Below are 27,825 nucleotides of genomic sequence, written 5' to 3'. Positions count from 1 at the left end.
AGACAGAGCTAGGAAAATTGTGCCTTTAAGAAAGGAAAATCAGGCGGTGGGTCTCACACCTGTAATCCTAGCACTTTGGGAGGCCGAGGTGAGCAGATTGCATGAGCCCAGGAATTTGAGACCAGCCTGGGCAACGTGGCCAGACCCCATCTCTACAAAAAATAGCTGGGTATGGTGGCGCTCACCTGTAATCCCAGCTACTTAGAAGTCTGAGGAGAAAGGATTATTTGAGCCTGGGAGGTGGAGGCTTCTGTGAGCGGTGTGTGCACCACCACAACCCAGCCTAGGTGACAGAGTGAGAGCCTATCTCAAAAAAGGAAAATCATGAGTTCAAAATGACTTGAAGTAATTCTTTTTTTCTGAGTTTTCCTGTCATCTTGATATAGTTAGATACATTTGTTTCCATTTATTGTCAATTTTTAAAAAGTATTTCAACATTTATATGCTTGCAAAGTCAACGTTATATAATAAAGTATATTTATTTATATACTTTATTTATATAAATTAGAGAAATTTCCCTAGCCTGTTACCTTCACCCTGCTCCCTCCCCACCTCTGTAGGCGGCCATTCCTGGTCCTGATTTATCCTTTGTTGTTTGTTATTTGAGAACAGAAGCAACATACAGCTTGCCATACACCCTGTTCTATCCTTGCTTTTTTTCTTTTATTATTGTTTGGAGGTGTCTGCATATCAGTAAGTAGTGATTTTTCTCATTTCTTTATTCAGAAGTGTAATACTCTGTGGGCATACTGTAATTTACCCAGGCTCTCCTACTGATGGGCATTTGGGTAGTTTCCAGACTGTAGCTGTTACAAATTATTTTACAGTAAAAATCGTGTGCATATGCTATTTCCTATTTTACCCAGTGTATCTTGGGATATATTCCTAGAAGTGAGATGGCTGGGTCAGAGGGTGGCTGCATATAGAATTGGGCCATCTGATGCTAAATTTCCTTCCTTAGGAGTTAGTGTTTTGCAGTCTCATCAGCACTATGCAGGAGCCAGGCTCATCACATTCTTGGATTTTAGCCACTGAGAGAGGCAACCAAATATACTTTTAATTTGCATTTTTCTGATGAGCAAGATTGAGCACCTTTTCAATATATGAGGACCACTTGCATTTTTTATTATCTTGAGTCATTGTTAGGAAAGTTTTTTCACTATCAGGTCCCAAGAAAGTTTATATTTTCTTCTGCTGCTTGTAAATGTGTTCTTACATTTCAGTTTCTGATCTATTTGGAATTTATTGCAAATAGGGTTGAGGCACTGATCAAGTTTCACCTTTTTCCATATGGCTTTCGAGTTGTCAGCACTATTTTTTGTTTTGTTTTGCTTTAACACAGGGTCTCAGCCTGCCACATAAGCTGAAGTGCCATGGCGTGATCACGGCTCACCAGAGCCTCAACCTCCTAGGCTTAGGCAGTCCTCCTGCCTCCGCCACCCCAGTAGCTGGGACCACAGGCACATGTCACCATGGCCAGCTATTTTTTTTTTCTTTTTGAGACAGGGTCTCGCTCTGTCACCCAGGCTGGAGTGCAGTGGGCAATCTCGGCTTACTGCAAGTTCCACCTCCCGGGTTCGCGCCATTGTCCTGCCTCAGCCTCCCAAGTAGCTGGGACTACAGGCACCTGCCACCACGCCCAACTAATTTTTGTATTTTTAGTAGAGACGGAGTTTCACTGTGTTAGCCAGGATGGTCTTGATCTCCTGACCTCATCTCATGATCCGCCCTCCTCAGCCTCCCAAAGTGCTGGGATTACAGGCATGAGCCACCGTGCCTGGCCTCGGCCAGCTGATTTTTAAAATTTTTGTAGAAGTGAGGTCTCACCATGTCGTCCAGGCTGATCTTGGACTCCTAGGCTCAAACAATCCTCTCACCTCAGCCTCTCGGAGTGCTGGGATTACAGGCATGCCATCACCATCTTGAAAAGATATTTTGCTCCAGTGGGCTTGAGTGGCTGCTTTTATCATGTGCTGGGTGTTTATATTAACTTAGGTCTGTTTCTGGGTTTTCAGTTCAGACCAGCCGGTCTGTCTTTCCATATACTGATATTTCCTATGTTAATGATAATGATTTCATGTTTAATGTCTAGGACCACTGTGAACACCTCCACCCTGCACTATTCTTTTTCAGGGTTTTCTGGTTTATTTTTGTTTGTTCTGTGTTACAACCTTTATAATCAGCTGTTTGAAATTGTATTAATATTTTAAAGTTAATTGGGATAACTGCCATCTACTTAAACCTTCTTTTACCTCTTTTAAGGAGTGTTTTCCAGTTTCTAATGCACGTACTTCGCCTTGTGTTGGGCTTTATGTCTAGCTTTTTTCTTGTCCTTTTTTTCTTTTGTCCTTTTTTCTATTAGAAACACATCTTTTGGCCAGGCGCAGTGGCTCACACCTGCAATCCCAGCACTTCGGGAGGCCGAAGTGGGCGGATCACGAGGTCAGGAGTTCGAGACCATCCTGGCCAACATGGTGAAACCTTGTCTCTACTAAAAATATAAAAATTAGCCGGGCGTGGTGGCACACGCTTGTAGTCCCAGCTACTCGGGAGGCTGAGGCAGGAGAATCCCTTGAATCTGGGAGGTGGAGGTTACAGTGAGCCAAGATCACGCCATTGCACTCCAGCCTGGCGACAGAGCGAGACTCCGTCTCAAAAAAAAAAAAAGAAACGCATCTCTGTCATTACATCTTCCAAGTAGTTGTTGTTTGTGGAAGTTAATGTTGTTAACTTCTGGATTTCAGTCTTTTCTCCCTGCTATAAATAGAGTTTAACCCAGCAGTTTTTTCAGGGTTTCTGGATATGCAGTCATGCTTCTTCCTGTCCAGCTTCTGTGGATGTGAACTGTTGTCTCCCTTTGTGGGTGTATATTCCAGTGGATGTTTAGTAGTGTGGATACACGTGAACTTACGCTAGGCTGGGAGTCAGGGCAGTCTTCCCCAAGCACGTGATGTTTAAGCTCACGCTGTTCTAATGGATGGGTTGGGGCTGGTGGGCAAGAATAAGCAAAGATGGTGTTTCTGCCAGAATGTCTTGGAAAAATATGTCCTTCAGATCCTACAAATATTCTTGTTTTCCTTGATTCTCTTCTTGCTGTAGGCCTCAGCAACTGTTGCCATTCCCAAAGAACACCATCGCTTTGTTATTGGCAAAAATGGAGAGAAACTGCAAGACTTGGAGCTAAAAACTGCAACCAAAATCCAGATCCCACGCCCAGATGACCCCAGCAATCAGATCAAGATCACCGGCACCAAAGAGGGCATCGAGAAAGCTCGCCACGAAGTCTTACTCATCTCTGCCGAGCAGGTGAGGCCTGTGTGAGTGCCTCGTGCCCCTGCCTGCCTCCTTGTGCAGACCTCACTCCCTTATGGGTTGCCGTGTCCAGTGTGGACGTAAAGGCATAAGGTGGTGGGGGTGGAGGGCTTGACTCCAACCCTGAGAAGCCCTGTCTGTCCCCAGTTTGTTTTCAGAGGCCTGTTCTCATCAGGTCATCCCTTCCTTTCCAGGACAAACGTGCTGTGGAGAGGCTAGAAGTAGAAAAGGCATTCCACCCCTTCATCGCTGGGCCGTATAATAGACTGGTCGGCGAGATCATGCAAGAGACAGGGACACGCATCAACATCCCCCCACCCAGCGTGAACCGGACAGAGATTGTCTTCACTGGAGAGAAGGAGCAGTTGGCTCAGGCTGTGGCTCGCATCAAGAAGATTTATGAGGAGAAGGTACATGATTTAGAGGAGGCAAATCCCCATGGGCAGGAATAGAAACTAGGATTTGGGTCTGGAGATTCAGTTAAGGCCTGGCTCAGCCCCTTATCTTTTTGTCCTTGATGAAGATGCTTATTGTCTCTACACTAGAGTGGCCCGTGTGAGATCGGTGCCCGCCCCTCCCTTGCTGTTGAGCATCTGCAGGCCGGTTGTCCTTGCTGTCCTGGGCCTCTGGCTGTGCTGACATGCTGCCAGCTGGGCTGCCGCAGGTCAGACGCACAACCCAGACTTGTTCACGTCTTAGATTAAGCTGTTAGCTCCGCTTAGTGAACTTTGAGATCTGAAATGGGTTCCTTAATTGAGGGAAAGGATTGGGTGTTTTGCAGTGTTCAAGGACGAAGTTATCAGCCGGCGGGTGACTATTCTAGGGAAAATCCAGTCTTGAGCAGTGAAGTTGGTGGGGATTGGCTAGTCCTAATCACTGTTGTTCACTTCTTGGGATCAGCATCTGTAGTCTGGGCCACTTTGGCTTGCTTTCTGCAGCAGTGGCCGTGCCCACCTGCCCGCTTCCCACACCTTTGCCTTTGACTGCCCCTTATTTAGAAAAAGAAGACTACAACCATTGCAGTGGAAGTGAAGAAATCCCAGCACAAGTATGTCATCGGGCCCAAGGGCAATTCATTGCAGGAGATCCTTGAGAGAACTGGAGTTTCCGTTGAGATCCCGCCCTCAGACAGCATCTCTGAGACTGTAATACTTCGAGGCGAACCTGAAAAGTTAGGTCAGGCGTTGACTGAAGTCTATGCCAAGGTAACTGCCTCTGAGCATGAAATGTGTCTCCTTTGAGTGGAGTCCGCGGGGCCTTCATGGATGAGCTCTCGATTTGTAAATCCTGGGGCCTGGACACAGTGCAGGTGCCCAGGTTTGGGGAGTGCGCGTCTCTGAGCCCCAGGTGAGCAGCCTGGCTTTCACTGTGACATGACCTTGAGCTCTGCAAACCCATGGCTGTTTTCCTGTTTTCTTAGGCCAATAGCTTCACCGTCTCCTCTGTCGCCGCCCCTTCCTGGCTTCACCGTTTCATCATTGGCAAGAAAGGGCAGAACCTGGCCAAAATCACTCAGCAGATGCCAAAGGTAAGGACGCGTTTTTTCACCTGTTGTATTGAATTTGTCTTGTTTTCTGTCTCTCTGTTTCTGACATTGCTTTGTTGACCTTTGTACTGTGGATGCCCTTGAAAACTGGTGTATTTTTCTGAATTAACTGGCCTGTTTGACATGGTCAACTTCCATGTTAGCTGAAGAACAGCAGAACAAATGTCTGTAGATGTCTGTACCATCCTTCTAGTCTTTAACCAGAGAGGATTGTGTGTTACTAGGTTTCGTAAGTATCTTAGGAAACATGTCATTTAGTAATTATGGTGAAATAACTTCATAATCGTTTGAAGAGCAGAACTTGTATACAAATTGTATTAAGAGTGAATTTAAAGCTTTCTCAGTTTACCAAAGGAGATTGTAGCATCCAGAAAACATGAACAAAAAAGAAATACCAGAGAATCCAACCATCATATTTAATTCCTGTTTTGTTTAAAATTTGTTTCCAGTTAATGTTACAGTCCTTTTTAAAAATAAATTTTTTAAAATTTTATTCCTTCTTTTTAGCGACAAAGCCTCACTCTGTCACCCAAGCTGGGGTGCAGTGGCACGATCATAGCTCACTACAGCCTTGTACTCATGGCTCAAGTGATCCACTCGTCTCAGCTTCACAAGTAGCTGGCACTACAGGCACGCACCACCATCCCAGGCTAGATTTGTGGAGGCAGGGTCTTGCTATGTTGCCCAGGCTGATCTCGAACTCTTGGGCTCAAGTAGTCCTCCTGCCTCAGCCTCTCAAAAAGTTGAGGTTATGGGTGTAAGTCACTGTGCCCAGCCTCTTTTCCTTCTTATAGCTTCATATAAGGACCAGTCTCCCTCCCTTAACTCCTTACCTGGAGGGTAATAAACCAGGAAAGCTGGCAGCCTCGTCTACGTCGAGCAAGTCACTTTGCCACCTTGGTGCAGCTGTACTAGTTTTAAAATTCCATCCGTGCCCTGTCTCATTCTTCATGCGACTGAAGAGGACCAGGCCTTGTAAAAGTTCAGATGATGCATGAGCATCTCGCATGCTTTATGTTAGTGGCTTCTGTGGAGCAAACTGTGTTCTCAGTGAAAGGCAAGATTATTCGGCCACAGTGTTGAGTTTCCTGATTATGGCTCTAACCCTGCCTTTCATCTTTGCTTGATGTCTGTGGATATGTCCCTCCCTCCCTAACATATATATGAGGCAATTTGGGATCAGAAGCCACTCCCAAGAGAGCACCTGTGGGCTCCCTGAGGACCAGCAATTGCACACTGGGAGCTGAGGGGCTGCAGCTGGGCCATTCTGTTTTAGCCATCTCTTTTTGCGTGGTTTTGGTGTGGTAGGTTCACATCGAGTTTACAGAGGGCGAAGACAAGATCACCTTGGAGGGCCCTACAGAGGATGTCAACGTGGCCCAGGAACAGATAGAGGGCATGGTCAAAGATTTGGTAAGGTGCCCTTTTGGAATGTTGTGTGTGCTGGTGACAAGGGAGGCTCTGAGTTGGGCATGGGTGGTCATCTCTCGGTGACATCCCACATGGCTGGGCACAGGCACCCAGGGCATCCTAGCTAGATGAGTACTAAGTTCTGAAACAACTAGAAGCTAGCTGAAGTCCTGGAATAATTGTGGGTGGAGGAAACTTTATTTTGAAGAAGGCATCTCTCAGGGGAGACACAGGGGCAGTCTCCAGCAATTCCTGACAGCTGAGTGTCAGAAAAGGCAACCGTGGAGACTGCCGGGTGTTGGTTCAGCTCATTGATCAAGTAACTGGGCGCATCCATGAACCTCTGTGCTCCTGCAGATTAACCGGATGGACTACGTGGAGATCAACATCGACCACAAGTTCCACAGGCACCTCATTGGGAAGAGCGGCGCCAACAGTGAGTGAGGCTGTCTGTTGCAGTGGGGCCAGTGTGCCCTGAGACCCTTGTTGGGGTGTCAGGTGTGAGAACTAGGATGCCTGTGCAGACAGTCCAGGCCCAGTGCTACCTGTAATGGGAGTTTCAGACTTTACATTCTCCTGCCTGTGGGAAGAGGCCACTTTTCCTTTGCCCCTTGGTGCAGTGGTTGGATTAGAGCTGTTTGGCCAGTGGGTGAATTGTCACTTTTGGAAATCCGTCTAAGCCCTCCGCAAGTGACCCACAGGGGCCATGTTGAAGGCACGCCCAAGGGCAGCACCCTCCGTATTTCAGTCAGACCTGCTACGTTAGCCTTACATCAGTGTTTGTAGTACTCATGCCTTCTGAACATGGAAACTGCTGATCTGGAACTCACTGAAGCATAAAAAAAAAGTCTAGATTTGAGCCCAAGTAAAAACAACATAGGGAGGGATACTTTTTTTCTTTTTGAGACAGGGTCTCGCTCTGTCACCTAGGCTGGAGTGCAGTGGCGTGATCTCAACTCATTACAACCTCTGCCTACTGGGCTCAAGCAATTCTGCCTCAGCCTCCTGCGTAGCTGGGACTACAGGCGCATACCACCACTTGCAGCTAATTTTGTTTGTTTGGTTCTCGGTTCACTGCAAGCTCCGCCTGCCGGATTCACACCATTCTCCTGCCTCAGCCTCCCGAGTAGCTGGGACTACAGGTGCCCGCCACCATGCCTGGCTAATTTTTTTTTTTATTTTTTGTAGAGGCGGGGTTTCACGTTGTTAGCCAGGATGGTCTCGATCTCCTGACCTCGTGATCTGCCCACCAGGGCCTCCCAAAGTGCTGGGATTACAGGCGTGAACCACCGCACCTGGCAATTTTTGTATTTTTAGAAGAGATGAGGTTTCACCGTGTTGGCCAGGCTGGTCTCAAATTCCTGGGCTCAGGTGATCTGCCCTCCTCGGCCTCCCAAGATGCTGGTATTAAAAGTGTGAGTCGGGCCAGGCGCGGGGTGGAAGGTGAGAAGGCAAACACGTCCTCCATTCCTGGATAGTTCAGTGGATGAAGGAGCCTTTCCCAGGGGGTGGGACACTAACCTGCATCACATGACTGATGTCCGTGTATCCGTTTTTGTTACGAGTAAACATAGGCTTGTCAGCTGTGCTGTGGCCTGTGCAATGGTGAGCTCTCTGATGTCAGTATTACGTTTTGTGGTCATTTTACGTGACAGGGACGAGAGTCTACAGGCACAAAGTGACCTTTTTGCGCACTGTTTGAACCATGCACACACCATAAACTTGCTTTTATGTTTTGTTTTGGTTTTGGTTAACCATAGTGTTTATTTAGGCCTGACACAGTGGCTCTTGGCTATAATCCCAGCATTTTGGGAGACCAAGGCAGGAGGATCACCTGAGCCCAGGAGTTAGAGATGAGCCTGGGCAACATAGTGAGACCCCCATCTCTACAAAAAAGAAAAATTTAACTAGGCCTGTGGTCCCAGCTACTCAGGAGGCTGAGGCAGGTATATCACTTGAGCCCAGGAAGTCAAGGCTACAGTGAGCCGTGATCATACCATGCCACTGCATTTTAACCTGGGTGACAGAGCAAGACCTTGTCTCAAAACACATATATATGGAAGTACAGTAGTGTAATTCTAACATTAATTTCTAGTTTCTGCCCCCGAGAAATTGCAGAATATAGCTTAGTGAGTCATGTCTGTTCTGATTTCTTCTCATGTAGTTCCTAACTCTCATTTTCCTTCGTAATCTAAAAAAAACTGCTGCCCATCTCCCATGTCCTCTGCTTCTCTTGTCTTGTGTTGCTCCACCTGGAACAGCTGTATGTCCATGTCACCCTCCATCAGCGCATCGCCTCGTTGCTGCCTCTGCATGTGCATGTGTTCAGGATGGATGCACAAAAAGTCCTCCTGGTGGTCCTGCCAGCAAGCTGGGCTTTCCTTTACTGCACAGTGGACAAGATTCCTGCCTTGTTTCCTGATGATGCGGCTTCTCCAGAGTTTGGGGGACCTGGAACTCTTAACTTGGGGGTTCTGGGTTCTATCCAGAGAGGTTGACAGCAGGAGGGTTTGCAGCAGCACTTGTCTTGCAGACACAGTGAAGTGCTCAGTTGGAATCTGAACCAACAGTAGATGGGGTCTCTGGGCAGCAGCATGGTCCCCGCAAGGCTCTTAGGCATTAGTGAGTGCTTTTGTGTGGAGTTAATGTATGTGATTTTTTTTAACTTGAGAATAGTAGTTCCCAGACTTACTGCACATTAGAAACACCTGGAATCCTTTAAGTATTCTGAAGCCCCAGCCATACCCCAGACGAGCGAAATCCCAGACTGAGTGGCCCCAACCATCAGTTACTTGAAGGTCTCGGGGCATTTCCAACTTGTGGTCGAGGCTGAGAGCCTGTCCTCCGGAACCCTTGTGATCCAGGTCAAGATCATAACTGGCCCCCATTCTAGACAAGGGAGATTCTTGTTTTGGAAGCTAAACATCATTTTTGGTGAATGGGAATCACTGATAAGGTTATGTGGCACTTTAGCCCTGTCCTGCCTAGTTGTTAGTCATTGGCAGAATGTTGTTGGTCTGTGTCCTAAATGTGTTTCCTTTTGTGTTCCTAAGTAAACAGAATCAAAGACCAGTACAAGGTGTCCGTGCGCATCCCTCCTGACAGTGAGAAGAGCAATTTGATCCGCATTGAGGGGGACCCACAGGGTGTGCAGCAGGCCAAGCGAGAGCTGCTGGAGCTTGCATCTCGCATGGTAAGTGCCATATCTGGGGCCTCTAGGAAGGTGCTGGCCTTGCGTCTGTTGGCTCCCTCTAAGGAGTAGTGTGTTGTGGTGTGCGGCCTCGGAGAATGGAAGTCAACAAATCCCACGTTGCACTGGAACCGGATTTGACTCCCTGGGGCCACATTTCCTTTATCCTCCCCAGGTCACCTGCACGTCTTGTCCTCCATGGCTGTGTGCTGTGCTAGAAGGGCACAGAGACTGTGTGGCAGCGTCTTGGCCTTGGCCACACCCTGGGTTCCCAGATGCCTGGGTACCATCTCCAGAGATTGTGACAGACATTTCTGGATTCTCAAAGGCATCCCAGGTGGTTCTCATGTAAGGCCAACCTCGAGGATCACTGCAAACCTGAAGTGGGGGCTGTTGCTCTCTACCACCTGGCAGAAGCACTGCACTGCTCTGGGCTCCCCAACGTTTCGTACATGCTTATGCCAAGCTGTGAGCACCCTTGCTTCTGTGAGTCAGATGCCCACACTTGAAAGTCTCTGGGTGTCTTTGAGTATCCAGAGAGGTCAAAGACTGTGTGAGTGCCTGCAGCAGCCCTTTGGCCTGACTGTGTGAGGAACATGCACCAGGGTTCCTGTCATTCGCTTAGGGGCTTCTTTGTTCACCTCACCTCAGTACCCACATGAGGAATCTCAAATTGGCAGACCTCTTTTATAGCCCTGAGCTGCAATCCAGGGTGTGATGCAGCCTTCCACTGCTTGTGGCCTTCCCGGTGCCCATTTCCCCAGTCTCATATCCCAGGTTCTCCTCTTAGCCTGGCCTCCAGCCCAGGTCCGTTGTCCTGGCTGCTTTATGCCCTTCCTGACTGCTGAGCCCTTATTTCTCTGTCAGCCAATAGCTGTTTGATCCAGAATCTCTCAGAATTCTCGGAAACGTTTGGTAGGCTTCCCTGGATTCCAGCTCTGCTTATTCTGACATTTTAATGGGGCCTGTTGAGGAAGTTGAGAGCCATATGGGTTCAGTGCCCTGTGCTGAACATTCTTAGCCACGCAGGGAAAGTGGTCCAAGCCACCCTCTCTTCAGAAGGGGTCACTCACTGCTGTGCAGAATGCCAGGCCTCCGAGTGGAAGAGCTGGGCCTCCCCTGTAGCACCTGTTAAAACAGAAGTGCTCGCTGAACTGCTTTGGTGATTGCCGCTGTCATGATGGCACTTTCGGTTGAAGGGTCCTACAGTGAGTTCCGTAAATGGACTTTGTTGAGGAAAGTGGCGCGCGGCCAGTGTTGCGGAGTGTGGCGATGCTTGGCGAGAGCACTCACCATGCGCTGTGCACTCTAACGGCTGGTTGCTCCCAGGGGTGCCATGAGGTGCCATCTGGAGACCACCTCACCTGCTCCGTGAAGGACTGCGCCCAGGGCTCCCTGGTGTCCCCTTGTGTCAGCGGGGAGTTGCTCACCATGCTTGTGATAAATGACATCTACTTTAATTGTATTTTTAGGAAAATGAGCGTACCAAGGATCTAATCATTGAGCAAAGATTTCATCGCACAATCATTGGGCAGAAGGGTGAACGGATCCGTGAAATTCGTGACAAATTCCCAGAGGTAAAGTTTCCCAGAGACATTCTGTAACTCTATGGGAGTGGTCCAAGACACACTTCAGGAATATTTGATATTTGGGATATATGTCCTTCCTCATACTTGAACTTAGTCTCCCCGTGATTTGTTCTAGGTCATCATCAACTTTCCAGACCCAGCACAAAAAAGTGACATTGTCCAGCTCAGAGGACCCAAGAATGAGGTGGAAAAGTGCACAAAATACATGCAGAAGATGGTGGCAGATCTGGTAGGGGTGTTTTACATCCTTTCTTGTACGACAGCACCTATGGTGGGTGGGGCGTGTGTCCTGTCAGAAGTCCTGACCCCCACAGGACCCCTGCTCTGGAGAAAGCACATAGGAACTGGGCTGGGCTTCCATCCAGGGACTTGGGACAAAGTGGTGACGGCTTCTCACTTAATACCTGGATGTTTAGATTGGCAGCCATTGTTAAGACTGCAATTCAGGTGGGGAGATTTGCTTTTCTCATGCCCAGTTACCTTGTTTCCTTGAGGAGTCTTCAGATACCTAGAGAAACTGTCCCATCCAGTAAGATGAGAGGTATAACAGGTGAAATGAGTCATATACTGATTTATTATCTTTCTCAAAAACTGAAGTGGGAACAGGTTTAGAAAGTGTAGTGAGTAGTGGATGAGAAGGCCATAGGTGGCCATGTATTTCCGTGGGCTTCACCTTACCTGATGGCTGCCCTGGGAGAGGCGAGGGTGAGGGACTCCAGCACTGTGAGCTGCTGTCACATCACTGCCGAGTGCAGAATTGCCCAGAGCATAGGGGTCCGTGCTGTCTCCATGTGTGTTCTGAGCCTCTTCCTCAGCCAGCTCTGATCCTGGCATGGGGCATGAACTCTCTCTTAGCCAAAAAGTGGACTTGCGTCGATTGACTGTAATTTGCAAGGTAAGTTAGTTGTTGGGCAAGTGATCTTTTACTTATTCTCATGACAAACCCCTGAAGGTTTGTTTGCAAATGCCAGTGCCCTGTTGTGTTCATGCTACCCTTAGGGGTAGAAGGGATACTGTATTTCACTCTGTAGCACAGGTGGTGAATTGGGCTGTGTTTTTTGTCTTTAAGGTGGAAAACAGCTATTCAATTTCCGTTCCGATCTTCAAACAGTTTCACAAGAACATCATTGGGAAAGGAGGTGCAAACATTAAAAAGGTGATAGCTTGTCCCCTGCATCTTGCTGCTGCTTGCTCTGTCCCTTGTAGCCCTGCGTCCTTTTGGTTTTAGACTAGGAGGGACTCTTCCTTACTTCTAGCCCTGTGCTCAACTGTGTCTCAACTCTGGGAGAGCTCTAGTCAGCTTCTCATGGTGATCTCTCTCCTGTAGATTCGTGAAGAAAGCAACACCAAGATCGACCTTCCAGCAGAGAATAGCAATTCAGAGACCATCATCATCACAGGCAAGCGAGCCAACTGCGAAGCGGCCCGGAGCAGGATTCTGTCTATTCAGAAAGACCTGGTAATGGGAGATGTTTTCTAATGGAGATCCCCAGTAAAATCTCTAACAGCCTCTAAGATTGAGCCTGGGGTTGAGTCACGCCAGGGTCATGGGGCCAGCACGGACTCAGATGGCAGATGTGGAAGACTGCAGTGCATTGCAGCTTTCAATCCAAGCTGCTGCTGAGTTGGCCAGCAGTTTTCTGCCTTTGTCTCTCGTGGCGCTTACTTACCTGGACCTGCAGCAGTAACATTTGACATGGCCACTTGTCTTATTAGACATTTTCTTTTTGTTACCTGAAAATCTTATCTGAAGGTATTTATGGTATTTTCTTTCCTTTAAAAAAAAATGACATGCAGTAAATTGTACACATTTATAGTGTACAATTTAATAGTTTTGACATCTGTGTACATCCATGAAATCATCCCCACCATCACCCCAAAAATGTCCCATGCCATTTGGTTTACAGTCTCCCTCCATCCCACTTGGCTGCTCCTTAAAACCACAGTCCCCTCACCCGCACCTCTCTATCGCCAGGCAGCCCCCAGTCTGCTTTCAGCCACAGGAGATGCTTTTGGATTGTCTACACGTGTGTGTGAGTGGAACCAGAACATCTACTCTATTGGGCCCGTCTGCTTTCACTTTGCAGGATGTTTTGACATTTGTGTGTTGTCACCTATATCATTGCTTTGTCCTTTTTTATTTCAGGGTAATATTACACTGTATGGATAGATCATCTGTTTCTTTGTGTGTACTTGGTAATTAGTGTCTTTCAAGGGGTTTTCTATTTTCTCCAAGTTGTCAAATTTATTAACATGAAGTTTTTTTAGAATAGTCCTGCATTAGCCTTTTGCTGTCAATACTGTGTCACCTCCGGCATCACCTCTCCTTCATAATATATGTAATCCGTCCTCTCGTCCATAATATATGTATCTGTCCTCTCCTCCATAATATATGTAATCAGTCCTCTCCTCCATAATATATGTAATCCGTCCTCTCCTCCATAATATATGTAATCCGTCCTCTCCTCCATAATATATGTAATCAGTCCTCTCCTCCATAATATATGTAGTCCGTCCTCTCCTCCATAATATATGTAATCAGTCCTCTCCTCCATAATATATGTAGTCCGTCCTCTCCTCCATAATATATGTAATCAGTCCTCTCCTCCATAATATATGTAATCCGTCCTCTCCTCCATAATATATGTAATCCGTCCTCTCCTCCATAATATATGTAATCCGTCCTCTCCTCCATAATATGTGTAGTCCGTCCTCTCCTCCATAATATGTGTAGTCCGTCCTCTCCTCCATAATATATATAATCCGTCCTCTCCTCCATAATATATGTAGTCCGTCCTCTCCTCCATAATATATGTAATCCGTCCTCTCCTCCATAATATATGTAATCCGTCCTCTCCTCCATAATATATGTAATCCGTCCTCTCCTCCATAATATATGTAATCCGTCCTCTCCTCCATAATATATGTAGTCCGTCCTCTCCTCCATAATATATGTAATCCGTCCTCTCCTCCATAATATATGTAGTCCGTCCTCTCCTCCATAATATATGTAATCCGTCCTCTCCTCCATAATATATGTAGTCCGTCCTCTCCTCCATAATATGTGTAGTCCGTCCTCTCCTCCATAATATGTGTAGTCCGTCCTCTCCTCCATAATATGTGTAGTCCGTCCTCTCCTCCATAATATGTGTAGTCCGTCCTCTCCTCCATAATATGTGTAGTCCGTCCTCTCCTCCATAATATGTGTAGTCCGTCCTCTCCTCCATAATATGTGTAGTCCGTCCTCTCCTCCATAATATGTGTAGTCCGTCCTCTCCTCCATAATATGTGTAGTCCGTCCTCTCCTCCATAATATGTGTAGTCCGTCCTCTCCTCCATAATATGTGTAGTCCGTCCTCTCCTCCATAATATGTGTAGTCCGTCCTCTCCTCCATAATATGTGTAGTCCGTCCTCTCCTCCATAATATGTGTAGTCCGTCCTCTCCTCCATAATATGTGTAGTCCGTCCTCTCCTCCATAATATGTGTAGTCCGTCCTCTCCTCCATAATATGTGTAGTCCGTCCTCTCCTCCATAATATGTGTAGTCCGTCCTCTCCTCCATAATATGTGTAGTCCGTCCTCTCCTCCATAATATGTGTAGTCCGTCCTCTCCTCCATAATATGTGTAGTCCGTCCTCTCCTCCATAATATATGTAATCCGTCCTCTCCTCCATAATATATGTAATCCGTCCTCTCCTCCATAATATATGTAGTCCGTCCTCTCCTCCATAATATATGTAGTCCGTCCTCTCCTCCATAATATATGTAGTCCGTCCTCTCCTCATAATATATATAATCCATCCTCTCCTCCATAATATATATAATCCGTCCTCTCCTCCATAATATATGTTGTCCGTCCTCTCCTCCATAATATATGTAGTCCGTCCTCTCCTCCATAATATATGTAGTCCGTCCTCTCCTCCATAATATATGTAGTCCGTCCTCTCCTCCATAATATATGTAGTCCGTCCTCTCCTCCATAATATATGGAGTCCGTCCTCTCCTCCATAATATATGGAGTCCGTCCTCTCCTCCATAATATATGGAGTCCGTCCTCTCCTCCATAATATATGTAATCTGTGCCATTACAAAATGATGCCTTTTCCCTGGTAGTGTGCTTGGCTCCAAAGTCTGTGTTATCTTTTTCCCCCCCATATTTAAAATTTTGTTGGAGATGAGGTCTTGCTGTCATCCAGGCTGGAGTACGGTGGTGCAGTCATGGCTCACTACAGCCTTGGCTTCCCAGACTCAACCAGTCCTCCCACCTCAGCCTTCCAAGTAGCTGAGACCACAGGCGCATGCTACCGCACCGGGCTAATATTTTTTTTTTTTTGCAGTTAGTAGAGATGAGGTCTTGTTATGTTGTCCAGGCTAGTCTCAAATTCCTAAGCTCAAGTGATCCTCTCGCCTTGGCCTTCCAAACTGCTGGGATTACAGGTGTGAGCCACTGCACCCAGCCTACTTTATATGATACTAAAGTGGGTTTCTTTTTGGTAGCTTGCTTTTTACATTAAATCTATCTCTGCTTTTTAGATTATGATGTTTGTGGCCAGGCATGGTGGCTCACTCCTGTAATCCCAGCACTTTGGGAGGCTCAGGTGGGCAGATCACTTGAGCTCACAAGTTCAAGACCAACCTGGGCAAAACCCTGTCACTACTAAAACTACAAAAAGAATTAGCCAGTAATGGTGCTGCATGCCTGTAGTCCCAGCTACTCAGGAGGTTGAGGTGAGAGGATGGATTGAGCCTGGGAGGTGGAGGTTGCAGTGAGCTGAGATTGCACTGCTGCACTCCAGCCTGGGCCATAGAACCAGACCTTGTCTCAAAAAAAAAAAAAGGGTTATGATGTTTGCATTTAATTACATTTGTGATTATATGTATGTTATATATCACATACTTATTACATATCTTTAACACGTGGTTAAATTGCTTTTACTGTAATTTTTTTCTCAGTTGTAAAATATACATAGCAGAATTTATCATTTTAATCCTTTTTGAATGGTTAATTCAACTGAGTACATTCAAAAGGTTGTGCAGCCGTCGCCCTGTCCGTTTTCAGAGCATTTCCCGTCATCTTACCCAGAAACGACACCCACTAAACAATAACTGCCACATCCATCCCCACGTGCTTAGTCACCACGATGTGATGATTTTATATGGCTGGCTTTCAGTCTACCATTTACATTATTAACCTTTAAAAAAAACATTATTTTTTAAAGAGGTTTAAGTAATATGAAAAAATGTATGTATTATCCACACAGTTGCCATTTCTAGAGCTCTTCATTTCTTGGTGTGATCCTTGTCTTCATTTTCCTTCTGTCTGAAAGATACCACTTAACATCTCTTGTAGTGTGTATCTGATAATGAATTCCTTCACTTTTTGTATGTCTAAAAGTATTTTTTTTCTTCACTTTTGAAAAAATGTTTCTGCTGCATAAAGGTTTCTAGGTTGGCAGGTTTTTCCTTTCAAGACTTGGGTTCAGTGCTGTCTCCTGTTGTTCCTGATGAGAAAGCTGACGTCTCCCCGGCTTTGTTCCTCTGTCCATGACAAACCACCTCCCTCTAGCTGGTTTTAGGATTTTACCACCGTCTCTGAGCAAGTTGGGATGTGTCTTTGTGTAGTTTTCTCCATGTTTCTTAGCTTGGTGTTTATTAAGATTCTTGAGTATGTGTGTTCAGTATTTCATCAAATGTGGAAAATATTTGGTCACTATGAGTATTTTTTTTCTGTTAGCCCCTTGCTGTCTCCCCATCAGGGAGTCTAGTGACTGGGGTCTTAGTTGTCTTCTACTTGTGCTCTGTTTATTTGAGTGGGGGGAGGGGCCATATCGGTTTTCTCCATGAGTTTCTTTAAATTCATTAATTCTTTGCAGTGTTCTAATCTGCCTAATTTCATCTAATATAATTTTCATTTTAGACATTGTTTTCTTCTCTAGAAGTTCGGTCTGAATTAATATCTTCTGTATTTTCATTTCTTAACATGTTCATGTTCAATCTTTCTGCTTTTGGCCATAGACAATACAGTTAAATACCTGTTTTACTGTCCTTGGCTGGCTGATTCTAACACTGTCATTTCTGGGTGGTTTTCTATTTTCCTCGTTGTGGGTTTTCCCCCTATTCTTTGCATTTCTGGTGTTTCTTAATGAGGGTGTTTTTGTATTCCTCTGCATATTTTTTTGGCTTTGTGAAGTTACTCTGAAACATTCTGCTCCTTTTAAGACTTGCTTTTAAGCTTTATTAGGGAGGATCAGAGCAGTATTTAGTTCAGGCCCAAATATTTCCACTGTTGAGGTAAGATCCTTCTGAGTACTATACTCCACGTCCCAGAAAGCTGAACCTGCTGAGGACGGCTCTGGACCAGGCCCAGCTGAGCTGCAGGCACTGTTTCCTGTGATCCTTCTGGGGATTCTTTCCTGGGCCCAAGGTGATTTCCTCACGTGTGTCAATGTATGAGTGGCTGGTCTCCAGATCTTGGAGGTTCTCAATGCCAGTCTCTTTGGGCTCTGACCTCCTGTTCTTGCTATCTTGGATGGTTCTGTTTCCTCACCTTCCTGTACTGTAGCAGCAACTTGGGGCAGTTGTAGGGCTCACCTTGTTTCCTGTCTCCAGGGTTGTGAAAATCACCATTAGGCAGTAAGTTCAGTCCAGTCCCTGGTATTGCATCTTGGCTGAAAGCAGAACCTTTGGTTTTAATAGGAAAAGTTCATCCATAGGCATATGGACCCACCTCTGGCAGAGCCGGAGAGCGGACTGAAGAAGAGCATTATGTGTGGTCTGAAATTACCACGCTCCTGCCCTCCAACCCAACACACGTCTACGAGGACGCTGGGTCCTGTTGAGTTAAACACCTCCCAGTGCACCTGCTTTGCTGGGCGCACCCCACTCTCCCCAGGACGTACACTCTGCCAACACATTATCCAGCGCGTTGCTCCCTCCTCTCCCTGTGCAGATGAAAAATGGCTTGGAGAAGTTTGGTCAGTGCTTGTCAGTGGCAGCACCAGGGTTCTAAGCCTGTGTGTTCATCACCACCAAAGATGATAGTTTATCTTTTCCTCTGTCCTTTTTGCCACAAAAATGTGACTTCCTCCTCCTGTTGTGTGTTTGGTTTCAGGCCAACATAGCCGAGGTAGAGGTCTCCATCCCTGCCAAGCTGCACAACTCCCTCATTGGCACCAAGGGCCGTCTGATCCGCTCCATCATGGAGGAGTGCGGCGGGGTTCACATTCACTTTCCCGTGGAAGGTTCAGGAAGCGACACCGTTGTTATCAGGGGCCCTTCCTCAGATGTGGAGAAGGCCAAGAAGCAGCTCCTACATCTGGCGGAGGAGAAGGTGAGCATGGGGAGGGAGCGTGACTCTTGGCAGGAAGCCTGGTCCTCACTACAGTGTTCTGTCTTCTCACTGTGGAAAGCCTTAAATGCCCTTCCTTTGTGGCAGGTCAGAAAACAGCTCTGTAATATACTTGTTAGGCCTCTTGGTTTTGCTGTCACTGGAGGGCCTTTCCAGGTCCAGATGCTCATGTGTACAATATGTAAACGGTGCTCTTTGGCTTATTGGCTTTGGGGTGCGTTTGTCTTTTAAGTGTGATTTACAGTAAAATTGACCATTCTTAGGTATAGCTGAGTTTTAAAAACTTAACATGCAGACATGTGACCAGAGTAATCAAAATTCATTTTCATCACCTCTAAAGACTGCCCATTGAATTGCTGTTGTCCTTGTGTCAAAATCCATCTGTGGATATGTTTCCGGGCTCTTCTGGTGACACCAGATTTATGGGAAGTCTAGAAATCAACAGTGTAAGCCCTCTCAACTGGCTGCTCTACATCCCTTGGTGAATTAGCCTGTCAGTTTGTAGGAAAAAAGCATTTTCATGCTTTGATTGGGGTTGTGTTAAATCGAAAGATGAGGCTGGTGAGGACTGACAGCTCGGCAGTCTTGACCCAGTCGTTTCTCCATTTTTTTAGGTCTGTGATTCTTTATTGGTGCTTTATAATTTTTAGCATACAGATCCTGCACATTTTTATGTTCGACTTAGCAGATCTAACTGCTGTCATTCTTTTAGTGCTATTGTAAATGGCACTTTTTTTCCATTTCCAATTGTTAGCACGTGGAAGTGCTTGTGATTTTTGTATGTGGACTTTCATGAGACTGCTAAATGAAGCTCATGTATGTTAGTGCCAGTCACTTTTTTGTGAATTCTTATAAATATGTAACAATCACGTGGTCTGTGGAGTTGTGTTTCTCTCTAATCTGGAGCCTCATATTTCTTGTGTTTTTTTGGTTGTTGTTAGATTGTATAGATTCATTTTTTTGTCTTTATGTTTAACCAGCTTTGCGTTTCTGGGGTAATCCCTACTTGGTTTGGTGGTTTGTCTTTTACCATATTGCTAGATTGGATTTGCCTAATTGATTGCCTGATTTTTGACTAATGCGCTATTCGTGGGTGTCTTTGAAAAGTAGCAGAGTCTCTAGGTGGTATTTGGTGAAACCTGCCCTTAAAAGATAGCAAAGTTGTTATTTAATATTTTTATGCTAGCACATTTTTCTTTGGTATTCTTGCTTGTGGGCCAGGTCTTGGGTCCAGAGAAAGGCAAGAGCTATCCTTGTGGATCTGAGTCACGTAGAGCAAGCAGCACACTTCTCTGTGTTCCCCTGCATGAGTCTGCCAAAGGCACTGGTGTCCACAAGTACAGTGTCCAGGGCCTTTCGAGGACCCTCATTTCTTGTTGCCACACAAGGGTGTTGTGCTACATGAGGCCTCTGAGGGCTGGTCTCTAACTATAGCCTTGGTTGGCTTGTGTCCCTCTGAGCTTGAGCTTGGGGAGTGGCTGGTTTTGTGGGGGCTGATCTGTGGCACTCGTGGGAGGACAGGAAGCCTGGCCCAGATTTGTGTGCGCTTGGTCTGGAAGCAGGTAGAAAAGTGGGAGCACGGGGCAAGCCTCTTGGGCACCTTGCTTCCTGCTCTGCTGGGCACACCCCATGCTCCCCAGGACGTGCACTCTGCCAACACATTGTGCAGCGCGCTGCTCCCTTCTCCCCCTGTGCAGATCAAAAATGGCTTGGAGAAGTTCGGTCAGTGCTTGTCAGTGGCAGGACCAGGCTTCTAAGCCTGTGTGTTCATTACCACCAGCATCTGATTGTTGTGGAAGAGAAGTATGTGTGCAGTCTGTCTGGGTATTCATCTGTTTATTCAGTGAGGTGTGCTGGCCCCATTTTGGGGGTATTGGTGCAATATCAGGACACTGGTGACAATGTAAGGGGAGCCTGACCTTGCTGTCCTTCAGGCCCTCTTGTCTTCCTCACTGTGGTCCAGGCATGTGGTGTCAGGCTAACAGAGCGGGATTGGTTTCTGCAGCAAACCAAGAGTTTCACTGTTGACATCCGTGCCAAGCCAGAGTACCACAAATTCCTCATCGGCAAGGGGGGCGGCAAAATTCGCAAGGTGCGTGACAGCACGGGAGCACGCGTCATCTTCCCCGCGGCTGAGGACAAAGACCAGGACCTAATCACCATCATTGGAAAGGAGGACGCCGTCCGAGAGGCACAGAAGGAGCTGGAGGCCTTGATCCAAAACCTGGTAGGGACTGGGCCTTGGCGGCCAACTCTGCCGGGGCCGTGGTGGGGTGGCTTATCTTGCATCTCTTCTTAACACTGCAGGATAATGTGGTGGAGGACTCCATGCTGGTGGACCCCAAGCACCACCGCCACTTTGTCATCCGGAGAGGCCAGGTGTTGCGGGAGATTGCTGAAGAGTATGGCGGGGTGATGGTCAGCTTCCCACGCTCTGGCACACAGAGCGACAAAGTCACCCTCAAGGGCGCCAAGGACTGTGTGGAGGCAGCCAAGAAACGCATTCAGGAGATCATTGAGGACCTGGTAGGCACTTGGGTGCTCGGGGACGGGTTCTCACCCCCCAGTGGCCACTCACCAAAGCCATGTATGGGTGTTCCCTCCACGCTGCAGGCAGGTGACTCCCTCATACAGCCCGGAAGGCTTCAGAAGGGGCTTTCGGGTGCTTGCTCTTCTTTCCTCAGCCTGTCTGGCCTCTTTCCTGATAGTTGGTGAGAATTCTGCCTGTGAGAAGCACTTTAAAAAGAGAGAGAGAGAGAGAGAGGACGAAGAGGAGAGGAGATTGGGGGGGGGGGGAAAGAAAGCAAGAGAAAGAAAGAAAATGCAGTCTGTAAGGGGTCAGAGAAAATGGAAATGCAGTCTGTGTAAGGGGCCAGCTCACTTCTCCCCTCTGTGAAGGAAAGAAAATCGATTTGAGGGCATCCACGTGAATCCACAGGAAGTCATGAGAAGACGTGGTCTTTTTCTAAAGCAGTCTTCACAGAGTGTCCCCTCCAGGTCACTCACCTGCCAGGGCCTTGGATGCCCTTTCCCTGATAATCAAATCCATTGCATCCTCATGGAGTCAGAGGCTACCCCAGGAGGTCCCACTCCCTTGGCTGAACTGGCCACCCCCCAGGGACAGCAGCTGGCCTTCTGGGACACATTTCAGAGGAGGCCCACCCCCTTAGACCTGTCCTGCTACCCTCCCTCCTCCCTGCGCCTGGAGCCCTGGACTCAGGAGAAGGGGAGCATCTATGTCAAGTAGCTGTAGAGGACAGGGAGGAAGGTGGTGTGAAGAGTTCTGTAAAACTGGCCCTAAGGAATTTAATCTTTGTTGTTTTCTTTTTTCTTTGTGTACCTCCCTCCAGGAAGCTCAGGTGACATTAGAATGTGCTATACCCCAGAAATTCCATCGATCTGTCATGGGCCCCAAAGGTTCCAGAATCCAGCAGATTACTCGGGATTTCAATGTTCAAATTAAATTCCCAGACAGAGAGGAGAACCCAGGTGGGTCCCCCATTAGCCCTGTTCTGCTTTGTTAACAGCGGTGCCTCCCACGTGAGAGGCAGAGCTGTCGCAATACTGGTGAGGCTCTTTCCTGTCTCTGCTGGAAAACCATCTGTGTATTCTGGGGGCTTCCAGAGGTTTAGGGTCACTCCCTGGCCTTTAAAAGATGGACTGTGTCAATTATTGACAGAGTGACCAGGTGACCTTCACGTCCTAGAAACACACAAGGTAGCGAGTCCCAAGGCGATGAGGAGCGTGCAGCCTCATCCTCGGGTGCCCCGAGTTCAGTCCCAGTGATTCTCATGATACCGTGTGGATCGCATGAGCGCCGTTGGAGAGCTTCCTCCTCCACACCTCCCTTCACTGTGGGGTGTCCCCTGTGAGGCAGGCAGCTGCAGCCTCTGGCTGGCCGGAGGGCACCATCCAAGTGGCTGGCGGTTCCTCTAGGAGGGCATTGAGCTCTTGGTACCCTGCTTGCCCCCAGCTCTGCTCGCGCACCTGGTGGTGGGGAGGCGGCCTGTGGGATGTGGGTGGGTTACCGCGCTCTCACTTGCTCTGCATGTGTGAAACAAAAGGTCTGCTCTCCACTCTGTGTGTCAGGCTTGGCTGAGCTATTTGGGCGGCAGGTGGCCCTGCAGCCTGCTGAGTTCACATAGTGTCATCTCTCTGGGCATCCAGGAAGCATGTCACACACAGCCATTCAAGCCCCTTTGTTTTCCTGAGAATACAGGCTGTTTTGAGTAGGAAACTAATAAACTCATACTGCACTCCATCTAGGTTTTACACTTCAGTGGTTATTTAAAACTTTGATTTTGATAGAATTTCACAGAATAGTATAGACACGTCCTGATAGAGTTTCACAGAACAGCGTAGACACGTCCTGATCGAGTGTCACAGAACAGCGTAGACACGTCCTGATAGAGTGTCACAGAACAGCGTAGACACGTCCTGATGGCGTCACAGAACAGCGTAGACACGTCCTGATCGAGTGTCACAGAACAGCGTAGACACGTCCTGATAGAGTGTCACAGAACAGCGTAGACACGTCCTGATGGCGTCACAGAACAGCGTAGACACGTCCTGATCGAGTGTCACAGAACAGCGTAGACACGTCCTGATAGTGTCACAGAACAGCGTAGACACGTCCTGATGGCGTCACAGAACAGCGTAGACACGTCCTGATCGAGTGTCACAGAACAGCGGAGACACGTCCTGATCGAGTGTCACAGAACAGCGGAGACACGTCCTGATCGAGTGTCACAGAACAGCGTAGACACGTCCTGATCGAGTGTCACAGAACAGCGTAGACACGTCCTGATCGAGTGTCACAGAACAGCGGAGACACGTCCTGATCGAGTGTCACAGAACAGCGGAGACACGTCCTGATCGAGTGTCACAGAACAGCGGAGACACGTCCTGATCGAGTGTCACAGAACAGCGTAGACACGTCCTGATCGAGTGTCACAGAACAGCGTAGACACGTCCTGATCGAGTCACAGAACAGCGTAGACACGTCCTGATCGAGTGTCACAGAACAGCGTAGACACGTCCTGATCGAGTGTCACAGAACAGCGGAGACACGTCCTGATCGAGTGTCACAGAACAGCGGAGACACGTCCTGATCGAGTGTCACAGAACAGCGGAGACACGTCCTGATGGAGTGTCACAGAACAGCGTAGACACGTCCTGATCGAGTGTCACAGAACAGCGTAGACACGTCCTGATCGAGTGTCACAGAACAGCGTAGACACGTCCTGATAGTGTCACAGAACAGCGGAGACACGTCCTGATGGCGTCACAGAACAGCGTAGACACGTCCTGATCGAGTGTCACAGAACAGCGTAGACACGTCCTGATCGAGTGTCACAGAACAGCGGAGACACGTCCTGATCGAGTGTCACAGAACAGCGTAGACACGTCCTGATGGCGTCACAGAACAGCGTAGACACGTCCTGATCGAGTGTCACAGAACAGTGTAGACACGTCCTGATCGAGTGTCACAGAACAGCGTAGACACGTCCTGATCGAGTGTCACAGAACAGCGTAGACACGTCCTGATCGAGTGTCACAGAACAGCGTAGACACGTCCTGATCGAGTGTCACAGAACAGCGTAGACACGTCCTGATCGAGTGTCACAGAGTCACAGAACAGCGTAGACACATCCTGATAGCGTCACAGAACAGCGTAGACACGTCCTGATAGCGTCACAGAACAGCGTAGACACGTCCTGATCGAGTGTCACAGAACAGCGTAGACACGTCCTGATAGTGTCACAGAACAGCGTAGACACGTCCTGATGGCGTCACAGAACAGCGTAGACACGTCCTGATCGAGTGTCACAGAACAGCGTAGACACGTCCTGATCGAGTGTCACAGAACAGCGTAGACACGTCCTGATCGAGTGTCACAGAACAGCGTAGACACGTCCTGATGGCGTCACAGAACAGCGTAGACACGTCCTGATCGAGTGTCACAGAACAGCGTAGACACGTCCTGATCGAGTGTCACAGAACAGCGTAGACACGTCCTGATCGAGTGTCACAGAACAGCGTAGACACGTCCTGATAGTGTCACAGAACAGCGTAGACACGTCCTGATGGCGTCACAGAACAGCGTAGACACGTCCTGATCGAGTGTCACAGAACAGCGTAGACACGTCCTGATGGCGTCACAGAACAGTGTAGACACGTCCTGATCGAGTGTCACAGAACAGCGTAGACACGTCCTGATCGAGTGTCACAGAACAGCGTAGACACGTCCTGATCGAGTGTCACAGAACAGCGTAGACACGTCCTGATCGAGTGTCACAGAACAGCGGAGACACGTCCTGATAGTGTCACAGAACAGCGGAGACACGTCCTGATCGAGTGTCACAGAACAGCGGAGACACGTCCTGATCGAGTGTCACAGAACAGCGTAGACACGTCCTGATCGAGTGTCACAGAACAGCGTAGACACGTCCTGATGGCACCAGTTTCTTTTCTCAATTTCTCCCCTTTTACACACTTTTTTTTTTCTGAATGTAATTTTTAGACATGTCCCTTTATTCATAGTGGGTATTTTCTTAGAACAAGGACATTCTCTTGCATGGTTCTAGCACATTTATTGCAATCAGATCTAACATTATATAACAGTAGTATCTAACATGTTATCAGTATTCAAATTTGCCAGTTTTTCTCCTTCAGAAATGCCTACTTCCCCCTGCCCCGGGATTACCCTTGATTTTAGGCGGGCGTCTGTCTGGCCTGCTCGTTTATTTACATCACACACCTCCCGGGTTCTGTCTTAGTGATAATTATTATTGTGGTGTCTATTTTGGTACACATTGGTGTCCCAGCGTCGTCTGTGGGAGCTCCTCCAGCTGCCTTCTATGTCCTGTTCACACACCCTTCACTCCTGGGGCTCTCGCTTTCTGGCATAAGGAGCTGGCGCAGGTTTACCTTGGCCTTGTCCTTTCTGTCTCCCCTAGACCTCTCACCCGCTTCCCACTGCCTCTCCCGGGTGGGGCTGCATGCTAGCCACCTTCCCTGATGAGCCCTGCCTCACAGTCAAGCCCCAGATGTGCAGTGGGCCTGCCCTGTGTTCCTCCCATGAATTAACTCATCTGATCTCACTGAAGCCTCTGCTGTAGTTGCTGTTAGCTTCATTTTCAAGGTGAATAAGGGAGACACAGAGCTCACGGCCCCCCTGCAAAGCCTTCAGTGTCCCCCCAGGTCTGGGAGCCCCCTTTGAGGCTGCTGTGGGGACGGCCTATCTGCTCTCCCTGCCCAGACCAAGACCTCTTGAAGGACAGGAGTGGTCTCCCCTCCCTTTTACCACCCAGCACCCAGCAGGTGCCTCACAGACGTGTGCATCTGAATAAGGCCTGGGGTCTCTTCCAGCAGCTGTGAGCTGTCCCCTTTCCCCTTTCTCTCTAGTTCACAGTGTAGAGCCAGTTGTCCAGGAGAATGGGGACGAAGCTGGGGAGGGGAGAGAGGCCAAAGATTCTGACCCTGGCTCTCCAAGGAGGTGTGACATCATCATCATCTCCGGCCGGAAAGAAAAGTGTGAGGCTGCCAAGGAAGCCCTGGAGGTATGTGTGTGCCCTCCTCCACCCCCTCCACCCCCACCAAGGCCCAGTCAGCAGGCACCTGGGGAGAGGCGTGGCCTGGATGGGATGGACGGTTGCCCAGTGGCAGTGGCAGTGGAGCTACCCATCTTGCTCCTACCACGTGCGCACAGGCTGTCTGGCTGTGCTCCTCGGCTGGACACAGAGTTTGGGGAGGGCCACATCCCTTCACCAAGCCTCCGGGTTCTGCAGCCGCTTTCTGGGACAGCTGGGGTTCTGGCCTCTCAGGCCCGTGGTGGGTGTGGGGGCTGTGGAAGGGTCTCAGTTGCAGGGGGTTGAATGTGACCTCCAGTTGCAGTGTCTCCCCCCATGTGAGTGGGGATCATCAGGCCTAGCTCACCTTGTGTGCAGTCAGTGTTGAGTGCCACCTGCACATTGGATGCTGCTTTCAGTGCTGCGCTGCCACAGCACAAAAATAGTTCTTACGTTGCAGTGGAGAGACAGACAGTCAACACAGATATATCCTGTGGCAAGTGATGGTAAATGCTGTAGCAAGAGAGAGCAGGTTCTGGAGGCGAAGGGCGGTCGGGGAGGCGAAGGGCGGTCGGGGAGACAGGGCAGGGAAGGTGAGCAGCGATCCGAGGGTCCCTCATGACACCTCTTGGGTGTCGGTCAAAGTCGTCCTGACCCCAAGGATGTGCCAGCAGTCAGGGCCTCTTTTCCTATGTGGGCCTGAAGGGGCTGCTGTAATTCAGGAGGGCAGGCTTCTGTCAGCGTCATCCTAATGCAAGTCTTCTCCCATTCTTTTCTATTGAGTTCAAGGCCCTGGAGGCATGTCAGGTGGGGTACATTGCTGTTGTCAGAGGGCTGTTTGCTTTGTGTTTCATGGATCCCCGTTGCTGAGCTTACAAGGTCACTCATCTCCCAGCTCCCATGGCCTAACCATGACCATCCTCCATGCAGGCATTGGTTCCCGTCACCATCGAAGTTGAGGTGCCCTTTGACCTTCACCGTTACGTTATTGGGCAGAAAGGAAGTGGGATCCGCAAGATGATGGACGAGTTTGAGGTAGACCCCTTTCCCGGGAGGCCATGTCACAGGAGTGGCCTGTCACATCCTCTCCTGAGTGCCAGTGTCCGTCCTCAGCTTCTTGTTGACTCTGCCTCCTCCTGCTCGGATTGAGCACTGGCTTCCTTCGTGGCGGGTGGGCTCCCCTCTCACTCCTGGGTCCCAGGGCCAATGGACTCCTCCTGTTCTCAGGGGTCCCAAACATCAAGTCAGCCCCTCTTCACGTAGGTGAACATACATGTCCCAGCACCTGAGCTGCAGTCTGACATCATCGCCATCACGGGCCTTGCTGCAAATCTGGACCGGGCCAAGGCTGGACTGCTGGAGCGTGTGAAGGAGCTACAGGCCGAGCAGGAGGACCGGGTGAGCAGGAGGTGGCCAGGGCACTGCCTGGAGCCATGGTGCTCAGCTCTGGGCATATGCCAGAATCTAGGGGAGTTCTTCGAGATCCCAGAATCCCAGTTACATCTGGGTGGCTGGAGGTGAGACGCAGGCAGTGCCAGGATGCAGTCAGCATCCAGAGGTCTTGCTGTGGAACTAGCTAAGAGCATGGAACCTTTCTCTTTTTCATATAAAAGTGACAAAGTTGGACTTCTATGTAAATTTGCAGTTCCTCTTACAACCAAATCAGAAGGTACCTCAGACCTACAGGAAAGGTCCGGGTTGCAAGAGACCCCAGGCATGTGCCATGTAGTGAGGACGAGCGTCAGGGGACCCCCACTGACCTCTAGCACAGGGTGGTCAAAGGGCGAGTGACTTCCTGGTAAGCAGGGATGAAACCCCCCAGCCTCTGGCAGGGCTGACGTTGGAGGACTGTGGGAGT

The 27,825-nt window shown here is 48.6% G+C and overlaps 1 protein-coding gene across 5 annotated transcripts in view; it reads left to right on the top strand.

The window, feature by feature from the left end:
• The window catches only part of HDLBP (high density lipoprotein binding protein), a 90,571-nt gene that overhangs the window by 56,984 nt on the left and 5,762 nt on the right, over positions 1 to 27,825 (top strand). For all 5 annotated transcript variants that reach the window (XM_007966983.3, XM_038000592.2, XM_073020229.1 and 2 more), the window contains 18 exons: positions 3,100 to 3,306; positions 3,507 to 3,722; positions 4,311 to 4,517; positions 4,733 to 4,840; positions 6,167 to 6,271; positions 6,626 to 6,704; positions 9,322 to 9,461; positions 10,931 to 11,035; positions 11,163 to 11,276; positions 12,117 to 12,203; positions 12,375 to 12,506; positions 18,160 to 18,378; positions 20,402 to 20,623; positions 20,704 to 20,922; positions 21,747 to 21,885; positions 25,804 to 25,958; positions 26,898 to 27,002; positions 27,231 to 27,365. In XM_007966983.3, the coding sequence (XP_007965174.1) occupies positions 3,100 to 3,306; positions 3,507 to 3,722; positions 4,311 to 4,517; positions 4,733 to 4,840; positions 6,167 to 6,271; positions 6,626 to 6,704; positions 9,322 to 9,461; positions 10,931 to 11,035; positions 11,163 to 11,276; positions 12,117 to 12,203; positions 12,375 to 12,506; positions 18,160 to 18,378; positions 20,402 to 20,623; positions 20,704 to 20,922; positions 21,747 to 21,885; positions 25,804 to 25,958; positions 26,898 to 27,002; positions 27,231 to 27,365 (2,694 nt within the window). The remainder of the gene's footprint in view (positions 1 to 3,099; positions 3,307 to 3,506; positions 3,723 to 4,310; positions 4,518 to 4,732; positions 4,841 to 6,166; positions 6,272 to 6,625; positions 6,705 to 9,321; positions 9,462 to 10,930; positions 11,036 to 11,162; positions 11,277 to 12,116; positions 12,204 to 12,374; positions 12,507 to 18,159; positions 18,379 to 20,401; positions 20,624 to 20,703; positions 20,923 to 21,746; positions 21,886 to 25,803; positions 25,959 to 26,897; positions 27,003 to 27,230; positions 27,366 to 27,825) is intronic.

Source organism: Chlorocebus sabaeus, chromosome 10 (assembly GCF_047675955.1).
Source record: "Chlorocebus sabaeus isolate Y175 chromosome 10, mChlSab1.0.hap1, whole genome shotgun sequence".
NCBI classification, from domain to species: domain Eukaryota; kingdom Metazoa; phylum Chordata; class Mammalia; order Primates; family Cercopithecidae; genus Chlorocebus; species Chlorocebus sabaeus.
This window is presented reverse-complemented; position numbering and strand designations above follow the sequence as displayed.